Raw genomic sequence first — 24,675 nt, 5'->3', positions numbered from 1 at the left:
TACTTCTACCACATGTTGGTGCATCTATGAATATTATAGTGATTAAAAATTAAGTAGTTTACTCTTACATTATATACAAATGATCAGCTATTTAGATTTGCAAACACTTGTTTGGTCTAAATCATTATCATACATAGAGTGTTAAATAGCAACTTGTAACTTCCTCTTTTTATAATGAATATATATGTATATATGGAGTATGTATGCATATTTTTTCTAGACAATTAAGTGTAATATACATAATACTGCAATTGTGCAAGTGTACGAATACTGTGATTGTTCTCTTTCTTCTTTTGAAATCATTAATGTTTTGTATGGTTGCTGGAAAAACGTCTTTCCTCTTGTATATTCAAAATAAATCTTCCTGTAGTTCATAATAATTTAAATAATTCTAAAGTTTTACTCTCGCAAGTTCTTTGTTGTAAAATTTCTCATTTAAACTTTACTATCAGTTTACACGTGGTGAACGTATCTTTCGAGATCGTGTTCCGATCGTCGGATTCATTTTGCTGTTATGTACTTTTGTTTTTTTTTTTACACTAACGTGAAACAATTCTTCGTATATACATAATTGACTACAAAGCTTCTTGGTTTAAGCTTGCTGCATAAACAGATTTCCACTCTATGTGCCTCTATACAAACGTGCCACGTACAACATGAATCTAAAAGTTTACAAAATAGAAAACTAACAACATATGTTACAATGGAACGCAATTAAAGTTCAGAAAAATTTGATTATGCAGCAAGCATAAGAGCTCCCGAGAATGCTTGGATTAAATTTCATTTTAAAAGCATACACGATTATTTTTCGCTTTTTTCCAGTTCTTCGTAAATCCACGTTTCTAATATCTAAATGCAATGCTAGGATTCGTTTTGGTAAAATCCATACAAAGGCTGGTGTAATGAAAATTTCATATAAATACGCCGAAAGCATTTTTTGCGAATAGTCAGTTCGTGTAGGCGTCAAGAGCACGTCGGCTCTGATCGATGTAGAGTAATAGAAAACGCGCAAATGGATTTGCTGTAGATTAAATATTGACAACATTGTACTTTAGGAAGTGACTTTTCTTCACACGTGAAAGAATATGTGTAAATATGTAGTAAATAGAAAGGATCTCAATGATTATTCATTATTCTTTATGCAGTGTTTTTGCTAGCGAAATGGCAGTAATTTAAATTGAACAACTAATCAAAATATGTCGAACACGTGCGAACTTTGGATTAGAAAATGCTAATGATAACGAAAGAGATTTATTCAGAAATTTCCAATGGAAAAGTACTTGTAAGTCGCGTGACTCTTTTACTCGGGTTATTCGCTATGTAGACATTTAGATTCGGAAACTATCTTCGAAAAGTTTACAATGCCATTAATTTCGACTGACACGAACCCCATCTCTCCTGCAATTTTTGACGTTGCTCCATGTGATGATCTGAAAGGTTCCTCGATAATCCTACTTGACCTGTTTTCAATTTCCTGGGGTCTAAATTTGCCCCCAGCGTTTGCACGCCTTTAGCGAATTTCGAGAATGGCGAGAGAATATCCTTGGTGGTAGATGCCACGGGATTCGAGACGTGCGTTACGTCGGTCTTTATCGATTTCAGAGCGGATTCGCTCTGGGAAGAAGTGATGCTAAGAGTTAAGTCTTGTTCCGACGTAGACCTCTTCTTATCGTGCAATCTGCTCTCCGTTTGCAATTTATTCCTATCCGAACTAGTAAGTATTAGTTTACTGTCGACCGCTCCGGTCGAATGACTGATATTTTTCGAAAGGCTTAACGATGACGGTGGGAGGAGCATCCTTTCCTTGTCCTCGGTCGTGTTTTGTATAGTTATTTCTGGCGTCTTTTGTGGAGAGGTACTTAAAGAACCACTCGGTTGCGGTACGTGCAAGTCACTCTTGCTCTCTTCGGACAGCTTGTTAGGTCGCATCGACGAGCTTCCCTCTTCGCTGTCTTCAGTATGCACTACGTCTGCATTTTTCACGCCCATTATGATGCCAATAGACGGAGTGTAAGCCTCCATCAGATTCTTATCATGAATGAAGTTATCTGGCTTCTCTAGAGGACCTGCAGGCATACCGATGTCCTCTTCGTCGCTGCTGCTACTACCGCTATTACTTTTCCCTTGCACCGTGCCTAAAATATCTCTATTTCCCACGGTGAAGGTAGGCTTGGAAGGTCCTCCTTCCGACCGCCTACCTATGCTCTTAGCTATGTCGATCGGGTTTCTGGCGCTAAAGCTATGACTCAACTTATTCAGTTTGCTAAATTGTTCCGACATGTTGCTCAAAGCTTTCGTTCCTACAATCAGAAGATATCGTGAGAGACATTAACTCCTATAGAAATACGATTCTTCTGTTAGAAATATACCTGCACTTTTAAGAGCTAGTAACTGCGTCTCCGAGACGTTCCTAGTCAATTCTGGGAATGACGTGATATCCAGGAGACCCGTGGTGGTTCCTCTACTGTTCACTAACTTACTCTTCCGCTTATCTAAAGTGACGTTCATCGCTATAGGAATCTTTGGTAGATTGGCTATTTCCAGCGCCACCGAGATAGCTTCGCAGATAGATCTTAAAGACTCTGCAACGTACGAATTAACGTGGTATCTAAAGTCTAGCAAACTGATCAACGAATATTACGTCCTACCTATACTTTCTTCCTCGGTTTTTATGACGACTGCCATGTTATTAAAAAACCGTAAGTTTGTACTGCGGAACATATGGAAGTAGCCGCACTCGTTTGCCATTTTGTAGTTTATTCGAATGCAATGGAACTGTTTGTTTTTGAAAAGGGAAACCGTGCTCTCCGGTTGACCGAACTCGATTAGCACGATATCCTCGAGCGGTACTCTTTGATAGTTTGTAACTTTGTCGATTTGGTCGTCGTAATCGGCGACATAGTAACTGTCCCGCGTTAATATAAGAATAGTGTCCATTTCAGTCTCCGTTAAGTCACCCGTTCTATCGGAACGAACCAAATCGTAAGAAATTATTCTCAGCCTTTCGGGGATTGAAGAGATTAAAAAGAAGACGTGTAACGTACACAGGATCAGCGTCGATTAGACCCCAGCTGCCTAAAATTACTTCTGGGTCTGGTATAAGTAACTTCTTGCAATCCTCAATCAGCAATTTCACGTGAACCGCTGTCGCGGCATTGTCCTCTTGTTCCTCGGTGCGCTCTTGAAACACTTCTTCATTTACCGAATTTCCTAACATCATATCGATCGTGGCCTGCCTATAGACATCCTTGAAGCGATTTAAATAGTATCTGAAAGAACACATATCTCCTAAGCGCTCGCTTCTAAGCGGCCAAGCGAAGATAAGAAAAAGAAATGAAATATTAAAAGTGAAGATAGAGCATTGTCGTAGTGTTGATGGGACCGGAAAATAAATGGTTTTCTTCCTTTGTTTCGTTTGAGATTAGTCGAACTGAAAGACAAGCCGTCATGCAACATAGAAAAGATAATCACGTGCAAACACGAATTCCGATTCATTGGGTTCAAATAATCGTTCGCATTTGGATAAAACAATACAATTGTCTTAGTAGTTTTGATAAATCACACATTTTATTGACCGTTTACTCGTGAGCGGACAGCCTCCGAGCCAAAGTAGCGAGAACAAACCTTGCCAAATGATACATAGCGGTGGCATAAAGAAACTCAGGGTGAGAGGCAAGTTCAAGCTCTATGTTTGGTGGTTTTATAGGTATTAGCTCGAGGCAGCAATTATCAAGGATGTCTAAATAGTGCGACCAATCGGTATTCAGTTGATTAACGTCGACGGGGATGCCTAGCAAGGTATCTATTGCCGCTTGACGTATGTCATCCATAAAGTGTTGCTGAAAATATCTATGGGAAAATGAAAGGGTAGTGTCAGGGATTCATGTACGTATCAAGTATATATCAATATTTAAGAGTTATGATCGTGGAACTGATAAGAGAGATAATCATTAAGTATTTCAATGACGATGTTCGAACGTGTAACAATTTATTCGTTCTGACAACGTTACAACACCCAACAGATAGGATTATCCGCGGAACAACGAATGATTGTTTTAGAGTGATGTATCGTGTAGGATGTATAAATGAGAATGATGTTCTATTGCAATGCGGATCGTGTATAATTGTGGTCCAATTGTACCTGTTCGCAGAATTCATGCCGTCTTTCATTAAACCGGTAAACTTTCTTTCCCCCGTTCTTGTGTAATCACCCTATAAGTAATAAAATAAACTATCATCGGCATAATCGAGTCCAGTCAGAGGTTTTGCTGATGATTAATACGGTTAGAGCAAAACCATTGAACGTGCTTGTTTCCTACTTGGCTACGAACCTTGAGAGCGTTTGTACCGGCATACTGTTTACTGATTATGTCGCCGTTATTCGCCCAAAGTAATTGAAAGGTTTGTCTCATATTCGTCGGTAGCGTTCCGTCCGGCGGTATTAGTCCTAGCTTTGAAAACTGCATTTCCATCACGGCTTTACCCAAAGCGGTTTGAACAACGTTTGTTCTATCTAAACAATCTATGCAATTCACCCGAAACACTCCCTTCTGCATGCAAATTGTGCCTTGCTTATCGCGCCAGCAGTAACCCATGTCTGCTAATACCGTTGTTAATGCATTGATCAGGATAGACACGTTTTCAAAATGCATTCCTCGACTGTGTTAGGCACAAAAGAAACATTTAGCAATAATTTCGAAGATACTTCCATCGTTGTTAGAATTCCTCGCGGATTACTTACCAATATTCGTGGAAGTCGAAACTCGTGTACGTTATGTCTGGGTGGTTGTAATTTATTACGTGATTACTGTAAGCTTCCCAAATTATCTTCTCCTTGCCGGCTTGCTCTACGAGATTGACGATGCAAACCGGGCCGTACAGGTCGAGCTCCTCGGTAAAATGTTTCTCAAACGCTACCTGAGTCTCTGCTTCGTCTAACGAAATTAATCCCATTAGGATTTGACTAACATTAGATTTTATTTATTCATTACCTTTGTCTATATGTGGTGGCGGCTTATATTTGTAGCCAGGTTGAGACCAGTAGACAGGCACACTGCCTCGCACTTGAACGAATGATACTTGATGATCATGATACCAAACCAATTGTTCAGTCTCTACATAGTTTGCACATTTTCCTTCATCGTCGACACCGCGTCGCTTATACCTTTGTCACAGTGAAAAAACAAATCAGTCTAACAATGCGAATTATCGATAGATATAGTACAATAATAGATAGTTACCTCGTCCCTGCGCGGAACCTACTTCTTCTAGATATAATTGCCAAGTTGAAGGTTTCATGATGAGGATGTTCATCGATGCCTACTTCTACTTTACACTTTTCTATCTGCACGTATCCTTGGATAACCGGTAATATCCAACAGGTTGCATTGTCTGTCTACAAGAATGAAATATTCTAGTAATGATTGAACCTTTCGCGAAACGACCTAATCGAATTCAGAACAATCCTAACTTTTAGATTAATTATATCCTGCAACATGTGCTTGTTCCAAAAAAATCTGTCGTCCACCCTTTGCCAAAGTGGTTTGTCTCGCCCTTCTTCATCCTGCTGAGACTCTGAGACGCAGAGCCTTTGCAGACTGTTGGTAATATCACCAGTTAAACAGAAATAAAAGGAATCAGTTTCAGTGAAGATTTTGTTTAACTCTTCTGAGATTCTTTTGTCAAATCTTTCCTTGTCTTTAACAATGCTTCTCTTGCTCACGGTAGATTTCACCTGAAAATATTATTTTTGACAAATCTGGACAGGCATATTTCCTCTTCCATTTTACCTGCGATGTAGCAAGTGCAGCTGCATGTTGAGTTGTATTTTTTATAGTGTTTGTCGCACTCTTGATGGTTCCCCATGTCTTTGCGAAGGCTGCCTTCTGCGGGACATCGAACAGGCCGCCTTGACTTTTTTTCTTTGGTAAATTCTGATGTTTCTTACACGGTAGAAGTCCAATGTCATTGTTCTCACTGCCAATATTTAGGAACGCGATCGATTTGATCTTGTATACAATATGACCCCCGTACAATTCTCCAGCTGGTGAAACCTCCTTGATCAACATCAAACGTGGCTCTAGCACGCATGGCTGCTCTATCTTCCCAACAATTCCATAAAATATTCCAAGGCATTCCAATTCCTTCGGGGAAGCCCATTCCCAATCTAAAAAAAAAATAATATGATGAGGATATTAACATAAAAAAATTAGACCATTCAACCTTATCTCTGACTAATCGCGTTAGGCCAAGTTTATCGCATACATGTATTTACATAATTGGCGAGGTATAGCTGTCGGAAAACCGCGAGTGCAATTACCTTTTATGGCAATTCCCTCGCATCCACGTTATTTTAGCAACAAATCTAATTACGATTTAACAATAGATTCCGCGTCCCAAAGAAAAATTGCGACCAAGCGTAAGTTTATGAATGAAAATCAAGCGAAATAGTTACGATTGCGCGAATTCATGAAATAATCGAACGTGTCCCAATTAGGAACGACAAGCCGAGGATTGTAACGCGGTTGACGTGACGGTACATATGCGATGCACACACTTCTGTCAAAACGCTTAGCCTGACATACCCACCCGATTTAGCGGAGAACTCTCCCGTGTATTTGTCACACCAGAGGCTGTACCTCTCTTTCACGAAGATGAAATGGGTGTCTGTACGGAGCAGCTCCATGCTTCCGACTTCTCTACTGACGTGCGATTTCTACGCAGCATGTGGAATATCAGCTATCCGTAACGAAGGTCCGCCTATCACAGACATATTCGCCATATTGCTCCCTACGCGAGACGCACGAGACTAACAGTCAACCCGTTCCTCGCTGACTATCTACCTAGCTAGCTTCGATCAGAATAGATGGCGATCCGACAGTAAATTAATTGTATTCAACTATCCTTTGGATTTTAACGCGGAGAATCAAGCAAAATGTTTATAATCGCTGAAATCGACTTTTTAAGGATTTGGTCTCTGATTTTTCGGTCGTAGTAACGGGTAGAGAAATGAATGTTAAATTATTTGAAAGACATAAGATTTATTTCAATGATCTGTGATTACATATCTTCTATATGTTCCACAATAAACTGATAAGTACATTATAAATACAAAAAGGCGTGTGAAAATATGCGAATGGATTAGTCAACGTTATCACTAATATCGTCGCGTGTCCACGTCCATGGAAGAATATTAAAATGATGATGTCCTTTTACACGAGCTGTTCATTTGACCGAAGAAGAGTTTGGCTTTCGCGCGGCGAATCCACAACAGTCGATTGGCGTGTCCGATCAATGAAAACTTCATAAAATTTAACAAGCATTTAACATTCTTTAAAAAAAAAAGAACCAAAGAAACGCTTATTCACTCTTGCTCTCACTTCCCTCCATGTTTCTCCTCTCTTCTTCTTTGATTTTGTCGATTATATACTCCTCCCATTTTCTGTGATTCAATGTCTGAAAGTCGTCGACGTTGGCTATCAATAATAAATACTGGGACAACTTTAACAGTTCAATGTCAGTTCTTCCTGTGAGGTGAGCGTGCCTGAAGGGTTTTATCTTCAATCCCGATTGTGGATTCATGATAAAGTTTCTTCTAATGTCGTCAAACATTATCGTGTTCTTCGCGGAGAACTGTTTGTATTTACCCCAAATGACCGCCAGCGGCTTTGCCGTGACAGTGCCATGTTTCGATGTGCGAACATTGATCATGGCCCTGGAGTCGAGCTGGCAGGCTATCTTGTAGTACGGATTATTGGCAACACCGAGCACTTTCATCTTCTCGTCGATCCACTTCATACTGGTAGCCGACCAAATCACTATGTCATAATTTAGATAAGCCAGGGTTAAGAATTGATGAAGAAAGGGCCGCATCAATTCGGCACCAGTCTCCGCCGTCGACATTGGATCGAAAATCGTGTGATCTATATCGACCACCAACAGTTTCTTTCCCTCTCTGAACGGATTCAATTCTACGAACCTGTAGCAGTCGATTCTACATTGAATTTGAAGCAGACACAACATAGCGTTCTCAACTTCCAGCTCGTCCTCTTCCGTGTTAAAGTCGTTAATAACGTCGGGCAAGTCTTTTGGCGCGCGGCGAGCCTCCGCGATGTCCTCTTCACGCGAGCCCATCAGCATTAGCTTGAATCCGGGTTTCATGCCCAAATTCACCAGGGTTTCCTCCTCTTGCGATGCTTTGCCTGGTGGGAGCAACGATTCTATAGACACTCGACGGAATTCAGTAAACAGACACCTCAACTACGTCGAGGTGAACGGGGGACAGAGACAATGACGAATTAGAGTGTAAATCATTTAAAAAACAGTAGTCGAAGGGGTAGCAGACTTTATTTGACAACTGACAGCAACCGAGGCTGCTTAGGGTACAAAATAAGGAGTGTTAAGATCATGAAAACAGTCCAAAACATAACCTTTGGTTCGAAGGTTCAAGAGTTTCTGACGTTGCGGAAGGATGCCGGTTTCCTTGTATATCCTTTTTTTCAACCCGCGGACGGTGTCGGACAGGTTCACGTCTGGCACCTCGATCGTTTTTCTGCCCCATACTACGATGATCTTCCCTACATTCTCCATTCTTTTTTACGAGAGCAACGACGCGACACCAGGCCAGACGGTGTGTACTACGAAGTACGACCGTACGCCTACACACTTTCATTTACGCGTGTACATATACGAGACCCATGGTGGAATCACACATTCCACATTTGGGTCGATACTGTAACGCCAGGTTTATCAAATACAGCCTCAGCAAGCATGACCAAGAACGTGCTGCCATCGCAGTGATGGTAAGAATTCTTTCTCGTAATTTCATAATTCTTCCTCTTGAATAAACCAAATCCTACGTAGAGATGTTATTATAAGTGTGACAGAGGGTAATCAGCTTAAAAGTATACGAAATGTTACTCATTTTTATAGGGGATGTAGACTTCAATGCTCGGTCGGTCAATTGCAATTGACTCTTGTTATAAATAATATTCTTCTGCTTCAATATCGTCTCTGTACCTTCTTTTCAATTGAGAATTTATACATACCCATTTATACTCTCGTACGTTTTCGAATAACAGAGTTCTCTTTATTTAAAAAAAGAGATTCACCCCCTTCTCAAACAGAAGTACGTTAGTGACATGAAAATGTTGACAGAGTTACATATTTCATAGTAGTCCTCTGGTTTAAACTAAAATATCGTTACGAAACAGGGACTCGTGGATCATCCTTATATCAATGCGAATTTCAATATTTCAGTGGCTTTTAATATTCGACTTGAGAAGCGGCCCCTTTAAACCCTTCGCGATATTTCCGCGACGTTTGATTTACGTTCACTCTTGCCCGCCCGATAAATTTTTATCCGTCTTAAAACCGCTTTCCCGGCGAGATAAAAAAAAAAAGGTGCTACTCATTCGGCTAAACGAAGAAAATCATCGCGGGTTCCGTTTTTACGGCGTCTTCCTTGCTAGATCGGAGCGGGCAATTCGTTGGAGACAATTTCGCAGGCGAAGTCGCGGGAACTTCTTCGTCCCGCGCACCCTTACATAACTCCCCGTTCTTTGTTCGGCGAGAACACACGCGTATAAAAGGGAATGCGACACGCAAGAGGATAGAGAGACCGGTATACCTACAACGGGGCTCTTTCATCCGGAGCAAGGAAACAAATTCATAAAAGAGTTCCTAGTTGGTCGACCTAAAAATGCAAATGTCGCGTACGGGGTTGGTACTGAATTTTACAAGCGGGCGGCGAGGATGGGGCAATTTTTCTTTTTAAAAAATGTAAAACCTCCAGGGGACGATGATGATGCGAGCATCAATGAAGTATTTATACATCCGCTTCCGTAACAGCGAAATTACTGTAGATTCAAACTTGAAGAAATAACGGTGCTATTTTTTTTATCGCCTCAATGAGAGAAAGAAAAGGACTTGCGTGGATTGGGAAAACGGTGGAGTTATAAGTGGAAAAGTTTTCGGGGAACCGTTTTTCTACCCGGAAGGAAACCGCAGAGCTGCGGGACACGAATCGTTTGTATCATTTACGAGCCAAAGCGAGCATCAGTCGCATGATCTCGGAGGCTCATACCGTCGCAACGCGGAACTCTGTTGTTGCAAATGAGCGCGCGAGGCCGCAATTCCGCAGTAATTAAATTTTCTACCCATGTCTCACTCGCGTCCTCTTTTTTTCTTCGCCATACTAACGGCGCGTGAAATTACGTATGCGGACGCAACGCGTTATGCGACGAAACGCGAATCTTTTACAAGGAATTGGGCAACGTGTTTAAACGTTTTACATCGTCGTAGCATCGATCAAACGGCAGCGTTAAAGGGGTTAGTGTCAACGATTAAGCAAAACGTTACCGGCGTTTATTACCATGGCGTAGTTTCGAGCTCCCCTGGAACGATGAGTTATGCTGGTTGCGCAGTTTGTAAACCAGCCACTTCGATAAAGTGGTCTCGACTTTAATATCCGACTGTATCCGCTCCCTCTCGTTATTAAGGGGATATATCTGTCGTCGAGGATTATTTCTTGCTTGCTGCTGCACGATTTATCGTCCCGGAACAACCGGGGTAGAAGAAAAAATGAAACGTAACACAGTCTACGCTCTTATCTTTATTTGGTTTGCCTTTCTCCCTTGGCTAGCAATGAACGAAGAAGTCAACTATGAAAAAGAGGGGTTAATCGTCAGTATAAAGTTGCCAGAGGTTCGACCCTTTTTTCTATCAGATTCAAGGGTCGAAGGGGTCAGCGCCGTTCTCTTTCACCTTTTTTTAACACGATTCAGTGCCCCTCTTTTAATTGGAAGCAGATATAACTCGGCGGCCATATGGGTTAAAGGGCGGGAGGTAAATAAAAGGAAAGAATGGAGAGAGCGAGAGAGAGAGGAAGGGTATGAGAGGGTCGGTCGCGATAAGTTCGCCAACAGAAAGGGACGATGGCTGTTGCTGTTTGTTAGAATGCTCCGAGGCATTTCGCTGTGGAATTCTATAGGAGGCTCAAAGTGGCATCGAGCGTGCCGTTACCATTCTCACGATCCCTCTTTTCTTCCGATCGATCCGTGTCTCGTTCCTTTTACTATTTCTCTTCCTTCTTTCGGCATCAGTTTGTTTAGTATCAATTCTGTTCATTTCGAATCTCGTTCTGCTTTTCAAATAGCATTCATCGTTATTTCATTGAAAACACTGACTATTTGATGAATATTTAGAAAGTTATACGCATTAGATCAAATTCTAGTTTTAATACTAAATTCTACGAGGGTATTAAAATTGACTTTTTTTTCAGTTCACGTTCTACGATCTTGTAGTTTATTATACTTCATTATATGAAGTTGGGATAATCTTAATATCTAAAACCTAAGGTTGTGGCAATTTCATTTATGAACAACTCAAAGTTTCACGATACAACGTCGCGCAATTGCACGACATTATCGCGGGGGTGTGTTGCTGACTGCCGTGAGTCGTAGCGATTATAAAGAAACTATCGTTTGACCTCGTTTTTAGTGGCTGCCTAGACGGTAACACATGCCAATCAAATAAAAATTTCGTGACGTCTTGGGAAATGCATAAAAGCATGCTTGGCGTTTTTCTTATCGGCAAATCCTTGCATACGTGCATTTGGCTTACTTAATAACCGAGCACGCGAGTTTGCGATTATATAAATAGGGGATTTATGGAGTTTTGAGATCCTCAAGCCTAGAAGCTTGTTCAGTAAATAACAATGAGTGATATATGTAATACGTATGCATAGTGAGGCATTAAAATTGCATTAATTCAACGATTCCCTTAAAAACGCTAAGACAGTTTTTATTATGTAGATCTTGATATAGTTTCTTATACACGTGTTACATTTTCTGCTTCGCATATCCAATTTTCTGATAGATGGGCAATCTAATCATAGGGTTGACTTTATCGTTACATCCAGGATGTTTTCTATCTCGAGCCTCCGGTCGGATGCCACGAAGATTGCAAAATTTCGGAACGTCCCGCCCGTCGAAATCGCAACGGAATGACGCATGAAGCGATGCCAATGAAACTTGGTCGCAAATTTCGCGTGCGATTTCTGTGTTCGGTAACGCGAACTTAGATAATACCAGAGGCAGCCTCCAACTCACGAACCGTCGTTTCGGTTGTGACATGCATAATTTATAACATACTCGCCGCTTTCATTCGGCGACTTTAAATTTGAACATTTCTGTAATCGAAAGGGCGGAGGGAGAGAGGGCGAAGGGAAGGTCGCGCGCGACCCTGACAGCGAGCATTATCGTTTGATACTTTAATCCGGGATCATTCCCCAATTCACGACCCGCAGAAATTTCAATCCCTGAGCACCTACGAGGTGATTTAGTTCGATTATCGTCCCTCTCACTCGCATCGGCGGTGGTTCAGGAGTCAATCACGTCGGCGACTCGTTACATTTCCTTGGGAATCGGACGGCAGATATCGAGGGTTGCGAATCGATCGGCTCGGGATTCGAAGCGCAGAGAAATCTGTATCCCTCCGTTTCACCTGCAGGAAATCCCATGATTGATACCGGACGGCACAATGTTGCCTGCGTATAATGCATAGGCGCGCCCCGCAGTCCATAGTGTGTATACACCGGCACCGATAACTGTCGCGTGAATGCGTGCTGCAATAACGTTGATGCAGCTCGATATGCAAACGCTGCCGGTATCCAGCGAGCACCGGCTATGAAGATTAAACGTGTTTTCCAGCATCGCCGAGAGCGCGTGTAAGAAAATGCCGAGAATTATTACGAATATCAAGCTGAGATAGTAAGCATAGAGAATTTGCCTGATTCGATTTTGATACGAGTGACAATAACAAATAATTTCTCCCTCCCCTGGAAAATGTATTAGACACTTGGATCAATAAGACAAAACGAAGTAATTTTATTTTATTGCGATTGTCATTGTATTACATTGAACGAAGCTGTATTTTAAATTCTAAAGTATTTCATTGTCGCGATTATTTTACAAATTCTCGCGATGGCATGCTTTAACGCTTTAATGCTGAGTAAAACTGATAACCAGGGAACTGGTTGTTGGAACCCGATAAAATGATAATTAAAAAACTTCGCCGGATGGAGCGTTACAAACAACGATGTTAAATTATTACACGACCTACGTTATATTAAATTGTTAACGACTATCTTGTATAAAATCTAATAATTACGGATGAAAATTATTTCCTGATGGAGCAAACGATATTTTCCAGTATAGCAGATTATCATTTTATTTGAGTACAAAGTAATGTAAAATGAACAATTAAATGAACATATTTATACAATTTGTTTATAATTGTTGGCACGATCAAAATGCAAAATGTAATTATTAGACAAGTCGAGTCGTGCTTCTTGTTTTGAACACGAAATCGGAGGCAGGCGGGCACAGCTGGCGGGTTTCGCGAAGAAGGGGAGCAGCAGGCCGAATTTTCTAGGGAAGGGTAGTGCAGGACACAGTAGGGTGCACGTACACAGGCGAGAATCGCGGGGCGCACACAGGTAGCGGGAAGATAAGCGCGTGCGACGACGCGGCGTGACGCGTCGCGGCGCGCCGTGCGCCGCGTCGCCACTGCTGCAGCGTAATCGTAGAAAGTCAGTTCGTCGGCGGCGCCGCACCAGTTGTACGCGTCAGGACGCGCCTTTTCGTGCCCCAGCAATTAAACATTGTACTCCCGTGATCTCCCACCCGCGATCCGCTTTCAGTGTCTCCGCTCGAGAAACAATCGTTGACCTTGAAACAATCGAATTACGCGGTTCGACGGTCGCCTGCCGGAAAGGGAAGCGTGGAATCTAGAAGAGAAGCTGATTTAGTTTGAAAGAAACGCGGAGCAGCGTCGCGTTGGATCCAGGAGCTCGCGATCGTTCGTGGTCGTCCCGCGAGGATCTCGTCCGTGGTTAAAGAACAGGTCGATTGCCGATCGAAGAAAGGGTTTTAAGGGACGAAAGTCGGTGGATCAAGTGCCTTTTTCATTTCGGTTTCGCGGGGCTTCGTTGGTCCCGCCCCTCTGGGCGGCTCCTGGCTCCCGGAAGAATCCTCGGCCCGAGCTGAAGGACTTCTCTTCGCAGTACGTGCTCGCATCGCCGGCAACAGGATGTTTTCGTCCTCGAGAGCTTTCCCGCCGATTCTCTTCGCGGCGCTCTTCCTCTGCATCGGTGAGTGAGCTTATCTTAAAAACGATGTCGCTAGTTCGTGTCGTGAACCCGGAGAACGGCACACGGTGTGTAAAAATTGTGCCGTTCAGGTTTGCTACGTGTTTGTCTCGGGCTTATTTTGGAAGATCATTTTCTTCTTCCACGTTGAATGCTCGAACCGATAGTGTTTAAAGTCAAGTTGAACGTAGAATGATTTCGGTACCAAGAAGGGAGGGTTTACGTGTCGGTGGCCGATAACGAGCGCCTAGTACCTTCGAACAGCTCTTAATCGAGTCAAGTGCCCAATTAGCGTGATTCATTGTTCACAATTATTTCCTACGCTCGCGAGTCGTTTTAGATATTGACTTACACTCCGTCGATTTCGAGAAGTTTTTAAAAAAAATGATCAAGTGATCTCCGCAAACTTTAGTGAATCCAGTGTCAGTATCTTAACAACAAAGAATGATCGTTTGCAAAATGGCCAAAGATCGCAAATCTAGTGCGAGTTTCTAAATGAGATTGTGGCCTTGTCTTCCGCGATAATCCAATTCGCCCGCGACGCGCCATTCAAATAATTAGAGAAATCGGTCCCTCGCGCGAGGACGACCAATGTTTTAATAGCCATTCTCGGCACACAAAGTAAATACGGCCGGAAATCGTACGCGTTAAATATTCAGTGCTTCTTTCGTTCCCGTGTTTGTTCATCCCGCAAAATCCACCGTGACTCGTGAATTATTTCCGGCGACGTATCACTAACATTAAACACGGTATCTCTGTCCCTCCGAAGTATATAATCCGCCCCAAAGAGAGCAGATTTATCATCTGCAAAATTAAATCGGCGATAACAGCGTCCAACCCGTATTTCGCGATGATATAATCGTTTAACGCAAACAGAATTGCTATTATCAGGCAATAGCTGTTTTTCAAATATTCACGGTGACAGTCTGTTTGAAGTGTTCGCTGCATGCAGCACGGTGTCAGGAACGTTCCATTAGTCGTTAAGCGTCACCACATAACAATCGTCGGATGACAATCATCGAGCACGCAATATTCCTCTTCGTCCCGATTAACCCACCGAAATCTACCACGCTCCATTAATTATTTTCACCGGCCTATCGTCATTAAACGGTCCGATTACCCACTTTCGACGGAATCAGCGCTCGGAACATGGCCTGTGCATTCTTCTTCCGCCTCCCCCTCCTCGAACGAATCATTTTGCCCTCGTTGATTGATCATTGAAAATATCGAGAATCATTACAAATCGGCAGGATCTATGAAACTTTTTAATGAGAATCAGATATACCGTAAATACATTTTCAATTAAAATATTTAGATTTCATTTATTCTCATGTTTTCATAATATTGATTGACAAACAAGCAATTCGTAATTATGGATGTTTAGATTCGGTGAATCTGGTAATAAATGTGCTGTTGAATTTTTTTAAACGAGGTCAAAGTGTGTCGACGATCTTCGACGTCGACCTCTCGTTATCGAGCTGGACACGGCGATGACAATTATTTAGTGGCATGTCGCTTTGAACGGCGGACGCGTCAAGATGAGACGGGTCTATCCTGTATATCTAATGAATAGCATTATTTTCGAGGACGAAGTTTACGGTTTAATCGAGTCAGTTGCGCGGGCGAACGGATAGGGGCGGGTCTAACCGAATTTTCGGCTGTCCCACATCGCGAAACGCGGGGGTGGGCACCGCCGGGAGTGGGAAAGGGGTGAACGGAAGGAATTAGGCGAACGATCGAGGTCTGGTGTCTCGTGAAACAGACGTTTCTGGGTAACAAGGTGGGGAAAAAGGATTGAAGGGGTGCTGAACAATCGGTTTACTGGGACCGATATGCGACGTCAGAAAATAAACTGCAATCGTTATTATAATAACATGCGGGATGGCAATGTCAACGATATCATGCAAGATTCTCTGAAATTATTTCGATCTCTTCAAAATGTATTGATATTCAGAACAACGAAGCGTCCGGATTAATGGGATAAAATGAGCGATCTCTAATTATAAAACAAAATAACGCCGGGTCGTACTTATCGTTACTCAGAAATTTCCGCGTGCAAATTAATAAAATAATTATGCATTCACAATAATTATTCATATCGTAGGACAATTCGTCTTGTAGTGAAAATATCGATGAATTCGGTCAGCGGAAATTAATTGGAACATCCATCAGCATCCATTGTTCCATCGTTCTTCCGCAGGGTTCGATTCATGGTTGTTAATTCTTCCATCCATCAAGCGAAACTTTTTCTCGATGGCCGCGCGTATGAAAGCGTGCCGTTTCGCTGCCATAATAATGGGGTCGATTCATTGTATCCTTTTAAAACGGGTCCGTCTTCCGCGTCAGCTAATCCGGAAGCGCGCGGATCGCGGAAGTTAAGATTAAGGATCGCGTAGTGCTCCGCGGAGCCAGCGGCTACCCTGACACACTTTAAACGGGGCAATTTTGCGGGGGTTAAGCTATCGACTAAGTACGGCAATTTGCAAAGTGGAATTATCGGGTACGGGTGTTGGTTCGAGAATTCGCGATGATAGTGTCGTCTCCTCCTTGCCTCTGACTCTATACACTTAGAAACGTGTGAAGAATTATTTATTTAAGTCGCTCTTGCAATGCTCTGATATATGAACAGTATCAAACTACTTGGGGTAGTTAGGAATTTTCTTTGATAGCAAATATACGTGTACATGTTTAACCCTTTTAGTACCGAACGACGATATATCGTCGTTCAAATTTTCAATAAATAATGAAACACAATTCGTAACGTTTTATTCTCCCTTTATTTCCGAATATGCTGCTTTTTATATTTTGTAAATATCACTTCTACTTTCGTTTTTACGAGCATTTTCGCAAACCTCTGCAAATTCGCCGATTCGGTCTTTTAGTACCGAACGACGATATATCGTCGTTCAAATTTTCAATAAATAATGAAACACAATTCGTAACGTTTTATTCTCCCTTTATTTCCGAATATGCTGCTTTTTATATTTTGTAAATATCACTTCTACTTTCGTTTTTACGAGCATTTTCGCAAACCTCTGCAAATTCGCCGATTCGGCCCGTTATTCTTCGCTTATTGTTAGGTACGTTCTTTTCGCCGTTACTAAAAGGGTTAATAGTTGTATCAAAGGAGAGAAAGTTAGATTAATTATAAATGCGAAATGGAGAATGTATGTATGTGTAAAAAAACAATTTTAATACATCGCATGTTTTTGTCTTGAAATTTCACTACCGCGTATTTTGCTTTTCCACTCGCCACGATTCTCCACAGGTCTTTTCACTCGAGATCTGAGGGGGACTTGACTCCGCAACGTAACTCTCGCGCACGTTGGTCATAGCTTACGATGGAAACTCCAATTGCATTTCTCGAGTCCATTCACGGTGAAACATACAAGCGTTTCACGAACCGCTATTAAACACACCTGCATTCCTGTTTTAAAGTTATTTGCAAGTTACACACTCAACCTGTGCTTTCGAATATCTGTTTTTTTTTATTTAAATTTTACTGTCGGGACTGGCTTAAGAAAAAGACAAGTAAAATTTACTTTAAATTCTTTTAAGAAATAATCGAATTTATATCATTGCCAATGTCCTAATCATCAATCAAATAATCTGCTTTTGAATCGCATTATTTAATCCACCTACGAACGGTCTGGTATTCTTGCTGGTTCAGCGTTTCCCGCGCGAAACAACAGTCAGCAGCCGCCATTTCCTCCCGGAAGTTGAGCGATCCGGGAGCAAAAGTGGTCTCTCTCCCTGTTTCTTGTCCAAGATCTTTATAGCCTGACCCGAGCGATACAATGCGACGCTTTAACGCGAATGTTTCCCTTTTCTCACAGCCACCCAATCACGTAAATGGACGTCCGACGAAAGATACCGCATATTTCTTTACCCTTTCCCCTCCTCTTTATACCTTACGCTCACGTCGTCTCCTCTCTCCTTATCCTGCTTTTGCATCGACTCATCTAATAAGGACACGAATATGGAGTCTCCTAATCCCCAGACCATGCCGACACTTCAGCCAGGAATTTCTCTATTCAGTACGGTAATAAAGCGATATGACGGTCGTAAATATACCAACCGCGCCCATCGCGAAGCTTTATCACTTTATTACCCCCGTTGTCTTCGGTGCACCCGTCGCAATCCCGGCTGACAGATGCGTCGCCGATTAAATGCGTCTTTATTATCTCATTTTTATCCCGTGCTTTCTTCTCAAAGAACATTATCCGCGATCTGAAACTTTAAGGTGCCTCACGTTGTTCTTTTATTACATTATTTGTGGAGAGTACAGATTTAAGTGGCGGGGAAATTATGAGAGCCAATGCTTCTTTGTGGTTCACTCGCGGATCGCTGCAGGCGATATCAAAAGAGGTTTCTTCCACGGCAAGGATTAAGTCGAGGAGATTCCATGGAGCTTCATCATCCACTGATAAGAAAGCTTCCCTACAAGTGAACGATACGTCAAAGCCTCGTATCTTTCACGAGCGAGATCAATTCTCCCGATCGCAACAAATCAATGATAAAAAAAAGTTCTCCGTTCAAAATGAAGATTACTATACACAGCGTCACGGTTCTCATATGAAATACGATCCTATAGACCTGTCCCGTCGCAACACCTAACGGTATCTCACCCGATGAACTAAAAATCCGTACAGGAATATACGTTAAAGCGATATTTTGAAAGGATACGAGTCGCTCGGGCATCCCTCGCATCTTCAATCACGCTCGTCCCCCATTCCCCGAAGGCATACTTCACCAGATCCGTATCGTTCGGATTGCAGCCCGAGATCCCGGGTCAGAAGGGGCGGGTTACGCGTCCCATTCGCGATCCCGGCTCAAAGGGGTTACAATATGTATGCCCGTGCGGGATATAATATTTTTAAGTCCGCGTCGCGACGTCAATACGGGCCGGGACGGACGAAAGTCGGTACGCTTTGCCGATTCATCCGTCGATCTAGTTAATTTCGATGAACGATCGATCGCCAGGATGTTCAAAACAAAAATTTATATAATGCATCGTCCCTTGGGTATTTTCCAAATGTGATTATGATTGCGAAGCCGTCGTTGTCTCCTGACGTTACAACCGGGAATTTAAAACATTAAATAGAATTCCTTACTGTGCATTAAAATTCGAATTCCCAAGAGAATATTCAAAGTAAAATAAGATATTGTTAGTGTTACAGAAAGTAAAAGTAGTTGTTGTTATTGATTTTGGTAAAATGTCAAAAGTCAGGAATTTCAAATGAAATAATAGGAAGATTATCTGCGAGCAACTAGATGTGAACAATACACGAGGCTGGGTGTCGCGCTGAGGGAATGAGGAACTACGGAACGTGTGAATTCGACTGTATGCTCACGCACGTATCTACGGGGTCCGGTCAGATTATGCGGCTGCTTGGAACTATCGATACACAGACCGGCGCTGGACTCACGAATTCCTCGTGAATTATAATTTCATGACTTTGATTATATGGACGTGCTAGTTAGCGAATCAGAACCGATCCATGGCCGTGAAAATCATTTGCGTTTGCGGGATTGGAATTACAGGTCTGCGCATTATTTGCGCAAAGCTTGACGAGCTTCCGTTGTTAGATATTCAATCTAAAAATGCTTTGGATATTCAAAGCAAGAGTTGGACAAGTTGAAACATAATTAAAAATTCTACGGGGGTTGTGATTTCATCCATGAAGATTCATGAGAAGCAATTTTTTTTTCAATTTAAAAATCCTTCGGGTAATGAGATCAAGAGTTACGGTCTTTGAAATATATTACATAAAGTAGTTACAGATTTGCATGGAATTATGGGTTGAATCGTAAAGCTTGGAAAATGTTCTGCTGCCAACAACATACTTTCAATTTAAAAATGCTTTGGGTATTCCAAGTGAGTTTCGCATTGTTTGGAATAAAATATACAAAGCAGTAAAGGTTTGTACGAAGTTTTAACTCGGACAGGAAAGAGAGTGATCATAAAAATTGAGAAATTGTTATGGAAGCGCCGCCTTCCATTATAGCGATCGTTTTATTAAAGCGTCGTGCAATCTTCATTTCCGTAGTGCCATAAAGGCATGTACACGAGGGGGGAGGGAGGGGGGATGGGCATCCGTGTAGTGCGGTATCGTGTAGTTTCACGAGTGTTCTAAAGGGTAGGTTTCGAGGATAAAAAAAAAAAGAACTCGAGCCCTAGTGTCCGCGGTCTTAATATTTCACAGCGTGTGTCCAGTTTAATGGGAAAGCGCGTGTGCGTTCGTTGCACGAGCCTAGTAGACACTTATCTCTCGGTGAAAAGAACGAGCCGCGCTCCGGAGGAATCTCATGTGAGATTGTAGACGGAAAATGAAGCGGAATTTTTTCATTCGGGCTCCTCGCCATTCTGTCCATTTAAACTTCGTAAGGAATGCCATGAATTCGTTTCAAACCGCGTAAAAGGAGGTAGACATTTATTACGCGAAATCAGAGTACAAATACTGAATGAAAATTATAAGGAAACGAAAGAGCAGAATAATTTTCACGTGTCATCTTTTTTCACATAATTTCTCCAAGGAGACAAAATTTCCGATCAATTTAACTTTCTCTCGGTACTTGATGCAACGTCACGTGTGAGACGTCGAATGAAGGAACGAAACGTGGGATACAATACTCCTTGGGGGACGCTCCCGTCTCGAGTGTCTCGAAGAATACACCGGAAGTGATCTTCCTTCGCAGCGGGAAACGGTGATCGCACCCGTGGCTCGAGTACCAAGCTTCAGCTTGAAATTACTGTAATTTTTCCCAGCTGCGAAGACGGCACTTCCTCTACGCCGGCACCCTTTCCCGGAAGATGTACGAACTCGTACGTGAAATCGGTGCCTGAAATACATATTTTCTCCGTGTGAAATCGAGCTTGTTACAATTGCCTCGCGTATCAGCGCAGCGAAGAGGAAGCGTGCGCCGTCGTGTGAAAATTCGACTAGAACAAAACAATTCGATCGTACATCTTCCACGATCCTCGATGCACAGTGAATTTCGGCATTTGATGATTAAACACGTTTTGAAACAAATATCATCAGTCATCTGAAGTTGTTCTCAGTGAAAGGCGAGCGTGAAAGGTAAGAGCAGAGGTCGAATTTCATTCATCACTTTTCGAAAAGGAGAATTCTCGGTAATTGGACTGCATCGTGCATCAACGTGGCGTTTCTATGTACGTATACGTGGAGATCCTTGAAATCTAGCTAGACCAGGAACTTTTCAGACCTCTTCAGGCGCTGAAAAAGACGAGCCCGGGTCTTGGGCGATGCTAGATTTCGAAAAGTCGACGTTCCCGTCTCTGTGACCACTCGACCGCCGCCGATTTACAAACTTTCCGACGCGAGCCTGACTACTCTTTCCTTGAATCGCGTTCGAGCTTTCGGGACACGGTAACGAGGTTCAAAATCCTCGGAAACATAGAAATATCTTTCATTAATGATCGAGTAGACAGGATATACTTAAATTAGTTTGTCTAGTTTTGTATAAGCTATAAATNATCTGCATAAATCTTAATGAAATGCATAATTGAGTTTTTATGAGAAAATGAATAATTAAAATCATTTAGTACTTTTATACGTTTAATCACAGATATTCCTGGTTCACAGTGAATACCCGTTTCCTTTTATTTTTGCTGATAAAAAGTTTCATTTGGAAGTGTGGTTAAAGTTATGAAAGGTAGATATATCTGGTTATTGATGGATCCTCTTCAACGTACAACAACCAATCCCAATCGCTGCCAAAAAACTAAATCGCGTCCCCCGAAAAACGTTGTCCTATGAAACATTGGAAAGTTTAAAAAGGCTTTTTCAGCCCGGCCGCGAGAGAAGCGTCCATTAAAGTTTCGTTTATTAAAGTCACAGCGAGAGCTTGTATCGCGGCTAGGCCCGCCGCTCCGTGGGAACGGGAAACGTATCCGCTGCGCGGGGTGCCCGGTGGCCGGCTTAAAAACTTTACACCAGCTGCCGGAGGAGGACGCGAACGCGGAAAAAGTTCGATCCCTCTCGGGGAATGGGCGCGACCCAGTTCTCCGGCCGCGCGACACTCGTCTCGTTCACGTTCTTCACTCCCCGCCCGCATTTTCCGCGTAAATCACGCCGATACGTCTTGCCGCGGCTTCGATTCGTCAGGCTTTTCAACCTCCGAACGTGATCATCTTCCGCTAATCCGTCGAACTTTTCTCGATCCTTCCCTCCTAGACCGTAGCTCCTTCCCAGGTTTCCAGATGATTCAGAGTGATTTAGTGGCATCGCGTGTGCCGATTGCCGGAACGGAAGTCGAAGATGAATTCCGAGCGTGTCGAATCTCATTTTCTGTTAAGAGATCCGGAATTCTTTTCAGACCTCCAAACGAACATCGTTTTTTTTTTTTTAAATTATAGTTGGGTTTAGTATATCTCAGCTTGAAGTTGATACGTATAGTATAGTTAATTTTGGGCTTGCGTGGCGTGGCTTCTACTTCTGCTAGATTTACCGATCCAATTCTCCTAGATGAGTCTTCCTCTCTTCAATCCTTAGTGCAATCTCCTCTGTGCCTTCAAATCTACTTCTTTTAAGTCAGCGAGATCTACAATCTAATCTACCTCAAACACTATTCCACAGTCTTCCTCTTTTTTAGGTCACATTGAAAACGTTCTTAAAATATTTCAAATAAAAGTTGTTTTCCTTCTAACTTCGATATTTAACGAGTTACGTATGATTATTTGGCATTTTATTGATGTTGACAAAATCCGACCATTCCAGCGTCGAAACTGCGAACTTTTGGCAAAAAAATTCGTTTTTCCTTAATTACTCCTAAACCGTTGAATCTACGGGAAAATTGTATAGGACCTTTCTTGTAGAGGATGACGAGATCTACAATTTCTGTATGAAAGTTTTTCGCTAGCATTAATATTTAACGAGTTATTGACGAAAAACGAAAAAACAGTTTTTTGCAAATTACTCGTTAACTATTGACGTTAGCAAAAAATTTTTACATGGAAATTGTAGATCTCGTCGTTCTCTACAAGAAAGGTCCTATGCAATTTTCCCGTAGGTCCAACGGTTTGGAAGTTATTAACCAAAAACGAAAATTTGGAAGAAATTGAAGGGGTACCCCTTGGAAAAATCTCGGAAAAATCGAAAATTTTTTTTTGCTGTTTATTATTAGCAATGTTCTTCCGACGTCTGATTTCTTTTTAAAAAATGCGTTTCTAAAGTGCATAAACTTTTGGGATTGACTCTATAGCCAATACATCCTTAAAATCATTTGGTTATCAGTCTAGTTTAATATGCTTCAGATAACGAGTGCTAATTGCTAACACAAACTAGTAATAAAAGCAATCACATTGAACATATTTTCTCGAGGTGGTAAGACAAATTTCACTTAAGAGATTCTAAAGGCAGGAGAATTTTATTACACGAACACGAGGAGATCCGTCGTAAAGCGAGGTCCTCGGACATCTGTGCGTCAGATTTACTCGGATTAAACTGCTGGGAGCTCCCTAATCCCTTTGGGGAGAGATGTTGATGTGGGCTAGCATGATAAGGCGACAGACGTACCATAGAGATTTTCTTCGAGATTCTACCCGGTGAATTCATTAACCGGGCTATTTGGTTTGTTTAAAACGTTGAACCGTCCTCTATTATTATCGGAACGATCGTTTAGGAGAGCATTAGGCGAATTATGGACTTAATTACTTATGGGAATTAAGAAAGTTTACTCAACTACTCTTGACGTTATTAATTATAGTAAGTTCGCCGTACTCGTTAATTACTGGCTCAACATTTTTATGAATGAAATCGATTGGGAAGTATGTTTTTAATTAAAGTTCTCTTCAGACTTTCTGATCGAATAGGCATAGCGCGTTGTATAAATTTGTGCATGATAAATAAATCACCGGGAATCGTCAGAGAGCGACGTGATTCATCGTTCTATGCGACACATGGCAGCCAAGGTTCGCGTTCGGCTCATTATCCGAACATTATCAGCGCCCGCGTTCGGCATTAAAGGCTCGTTATACGGACTGTCGCTTACGGAGGCCGTAAGCTGCGAAATTAAACGGAAATTACTTTGAGCTAATAGGTCAGCGTAACGCGCTCGCTGCATCCATTTTCGTTCGACCTGCTCCCCGTCCTCGAGAGTCGATCGCTCCCGGCCAGAAGAATCTCCGACTGATAATCGAATTTCCCTAAAGCTCGAGGTGGCTCGAAGAATCGAGAACCCGGGATTGGATGATTCCTCCCGGTGATTTAATATCTTCCGTCGGACGCGATCGCGTCCATCTGCAGATGGTTAATTTACTCAGTACGATCCGATCCGATTAAATCTGTAGGAAAGAATTCCCTCCCCCGCGTGTGACATTAGTTGCAAATAAAATCATTCTAGGATGTTTCAAGGAAATAATTAGGAATCAGTTAGTAGCTATTCTGCTTTAGTATCTTTAGACGATAAAAAGGTAATTAATTGATTATCCAAACAGCAGTATTTGTAACTTCGTATACTTTTTGTATTAGTTCTTAGTATTTAGTTTTTACGTATAATTATCA

General features: G+C 42.0%; 3 protein-coding genes across 5 annotated transcripts in view; 1 reads left to right on the top strand and 2 right to left on the bottom strand.

Annotated features, from left to right (window-relative positions):
• Positions 1–525: 525 nt before the first annotated feature.
• sp3 (phosphatidylinositide phosphatase spermathreecae) lies at positions 526–6,925 on the bottom strand. 2 transcript variants are annotated; one of them, XM_018022673.2, is made up of 13 exons: positions 6,589–6,685; positions 5,790–6,166; positions 5,471–5,734; positions 5,241–5,395; positions 4,992–5,164; positions 4,742–4,934; positions 4,332–4,659; positions 4,142–4,212; positions 3,625–3,849; positions 3,045–3,269; positions 2,649–2,962; positions 2,370–2,582; positions 526–2,300 (listed from the first exon to the last, which is right to left on the bottom strand). In XM_018022673.2, the coding sequence occupies exons 1-13, from the start codon at positions 6,683–6,685 to the stop codon at positions 1,357–1,359; spliced, it is 3,579 nt and encodes a 1,192-aa protein (XP_017878162.1). In that variant the 3' UTR covers positions 526–1,356. The 2 variants fall into 2 exon arrangements, with proteins under 2 accessions (XP_017878162.1, XP_026668403.1); XM_026812602.1 differs by lacking the exon at positions 3,625–3,849 and having other exon boundaries at positions 6,589–6,925.
• Positions 6,926–7,023: 98 nt separating this feature from the next.
• Ublcp1 (Ubiquitin-like domain-containing C-terminal domain phosphatase 1) lies at positions 7,024–8,718 on the bottom strand. Of its 2 annotated transcripts, none has more exons than XM_018022674.2 (2): positions 8,430–8,718; positions 7,024–8,219 (listed from the first exon to the last, which is right to left on the bottom strand). In XM_018022674.2, exons 1-2 carry the CDS (start codon positions 8,587–8,589, stop codon positions 7,360–7,362), a joined length of 1,020 nt encoding a protein of 339 aa, XP_017878163.1. In that variant the 5' UTR covers positions 8,590–8,718; the 3' UTR covers positions 7,024–7,359. The 2 variants fall into 2 exon arrangements, with proteins under 2 accessions (XP_017878163.1, XP_017878164.1); XM_018022675.2 differs by having other exon boundaries at positions 7,024–8,201; positions 8,430–8,715.
• Positions 8,719–13,561: 4,843 nt separating this feature from the next.
• LOC108623853 (ly-6/neurotoxin-like protein 1) overlaps positions 13,562–24,675 on the top strand; it is a 73,477-nt gene continuing 62,363 nt past the window's right edge. Inside the window, exon 1 of the mRNA XM_018022693.2 lies at positions 13,562–14,152. Within this exon, the coding sequence (XP_017878182.1) occupies positions 14,092–14,152 (61 nt within the window). The 5' untranslated portion in view covers positions 13,562–14,091. The remainder of the gene's footprint in view (positions 14,153–24,675) is intronic.

The sequence above is a fragment of the Ceratina calcarata genome, unplaced genomic scaffold, assembly GCF_001652005.2.
Source record: "Ceratina calcarata isolate Rehan_Ccalc_2016 unplaced genomic scaffold, ASM165200v1 scaffold291.2, whole genome shotgun sequence".
NCBI lineage: Eukaryota > Metazoa > Arthropoda > Insecta > Hymenoptera > Apidae > Ceratina > Ceratina calcarata.
This window is presented reverse-complemented; position numbering and strand designations above follow the sequence as displayed.

What these genes read in the sequence shown, in the direction of transcription:
- sp3 (XM_018022673.2), bottom strand. Translation starts at nt 6,685, where the DNA reads ATGGAGCTGCTCCGTACAGACACCCATTTCATCTTCGTGAAAGAGAGG. An exon ending in AGAGTTCTCCGCTAAATCGG is followed by an intron (nt 6,167 to 6,588) that starts GTGGGTATGTCA and finishes TTTTTTTTTTAG; the next exon opens with ATTGGGAATGGGCTTCCCCG. An exon ending in CTGCACTTGCTACATCGCAG is followed by an intron (nt 5,735 to 5,789) that starts GTAAAATGGAAG and finishes TAATATTTTCAG; the next exon opens with GTGAAATCTACCGTGAGCAA.
- Ublcp1 (XM_018022674.2), bottom strand. Translation starts at nt 8,589, where the DNA reads ATGGAGAATGTAGGGAAGATCATCGTAGTATGGGGCAGAAAAACGATC. An exon ending in CTTGAACCTTCGAACCAAAG is followed by an intron (nt 8,220 to 8,429) that starts GTTATGTTTTGG and finishes GAGTGTCTATAG; the next exon opens with AATCGTTGCTCCCACCAGGC.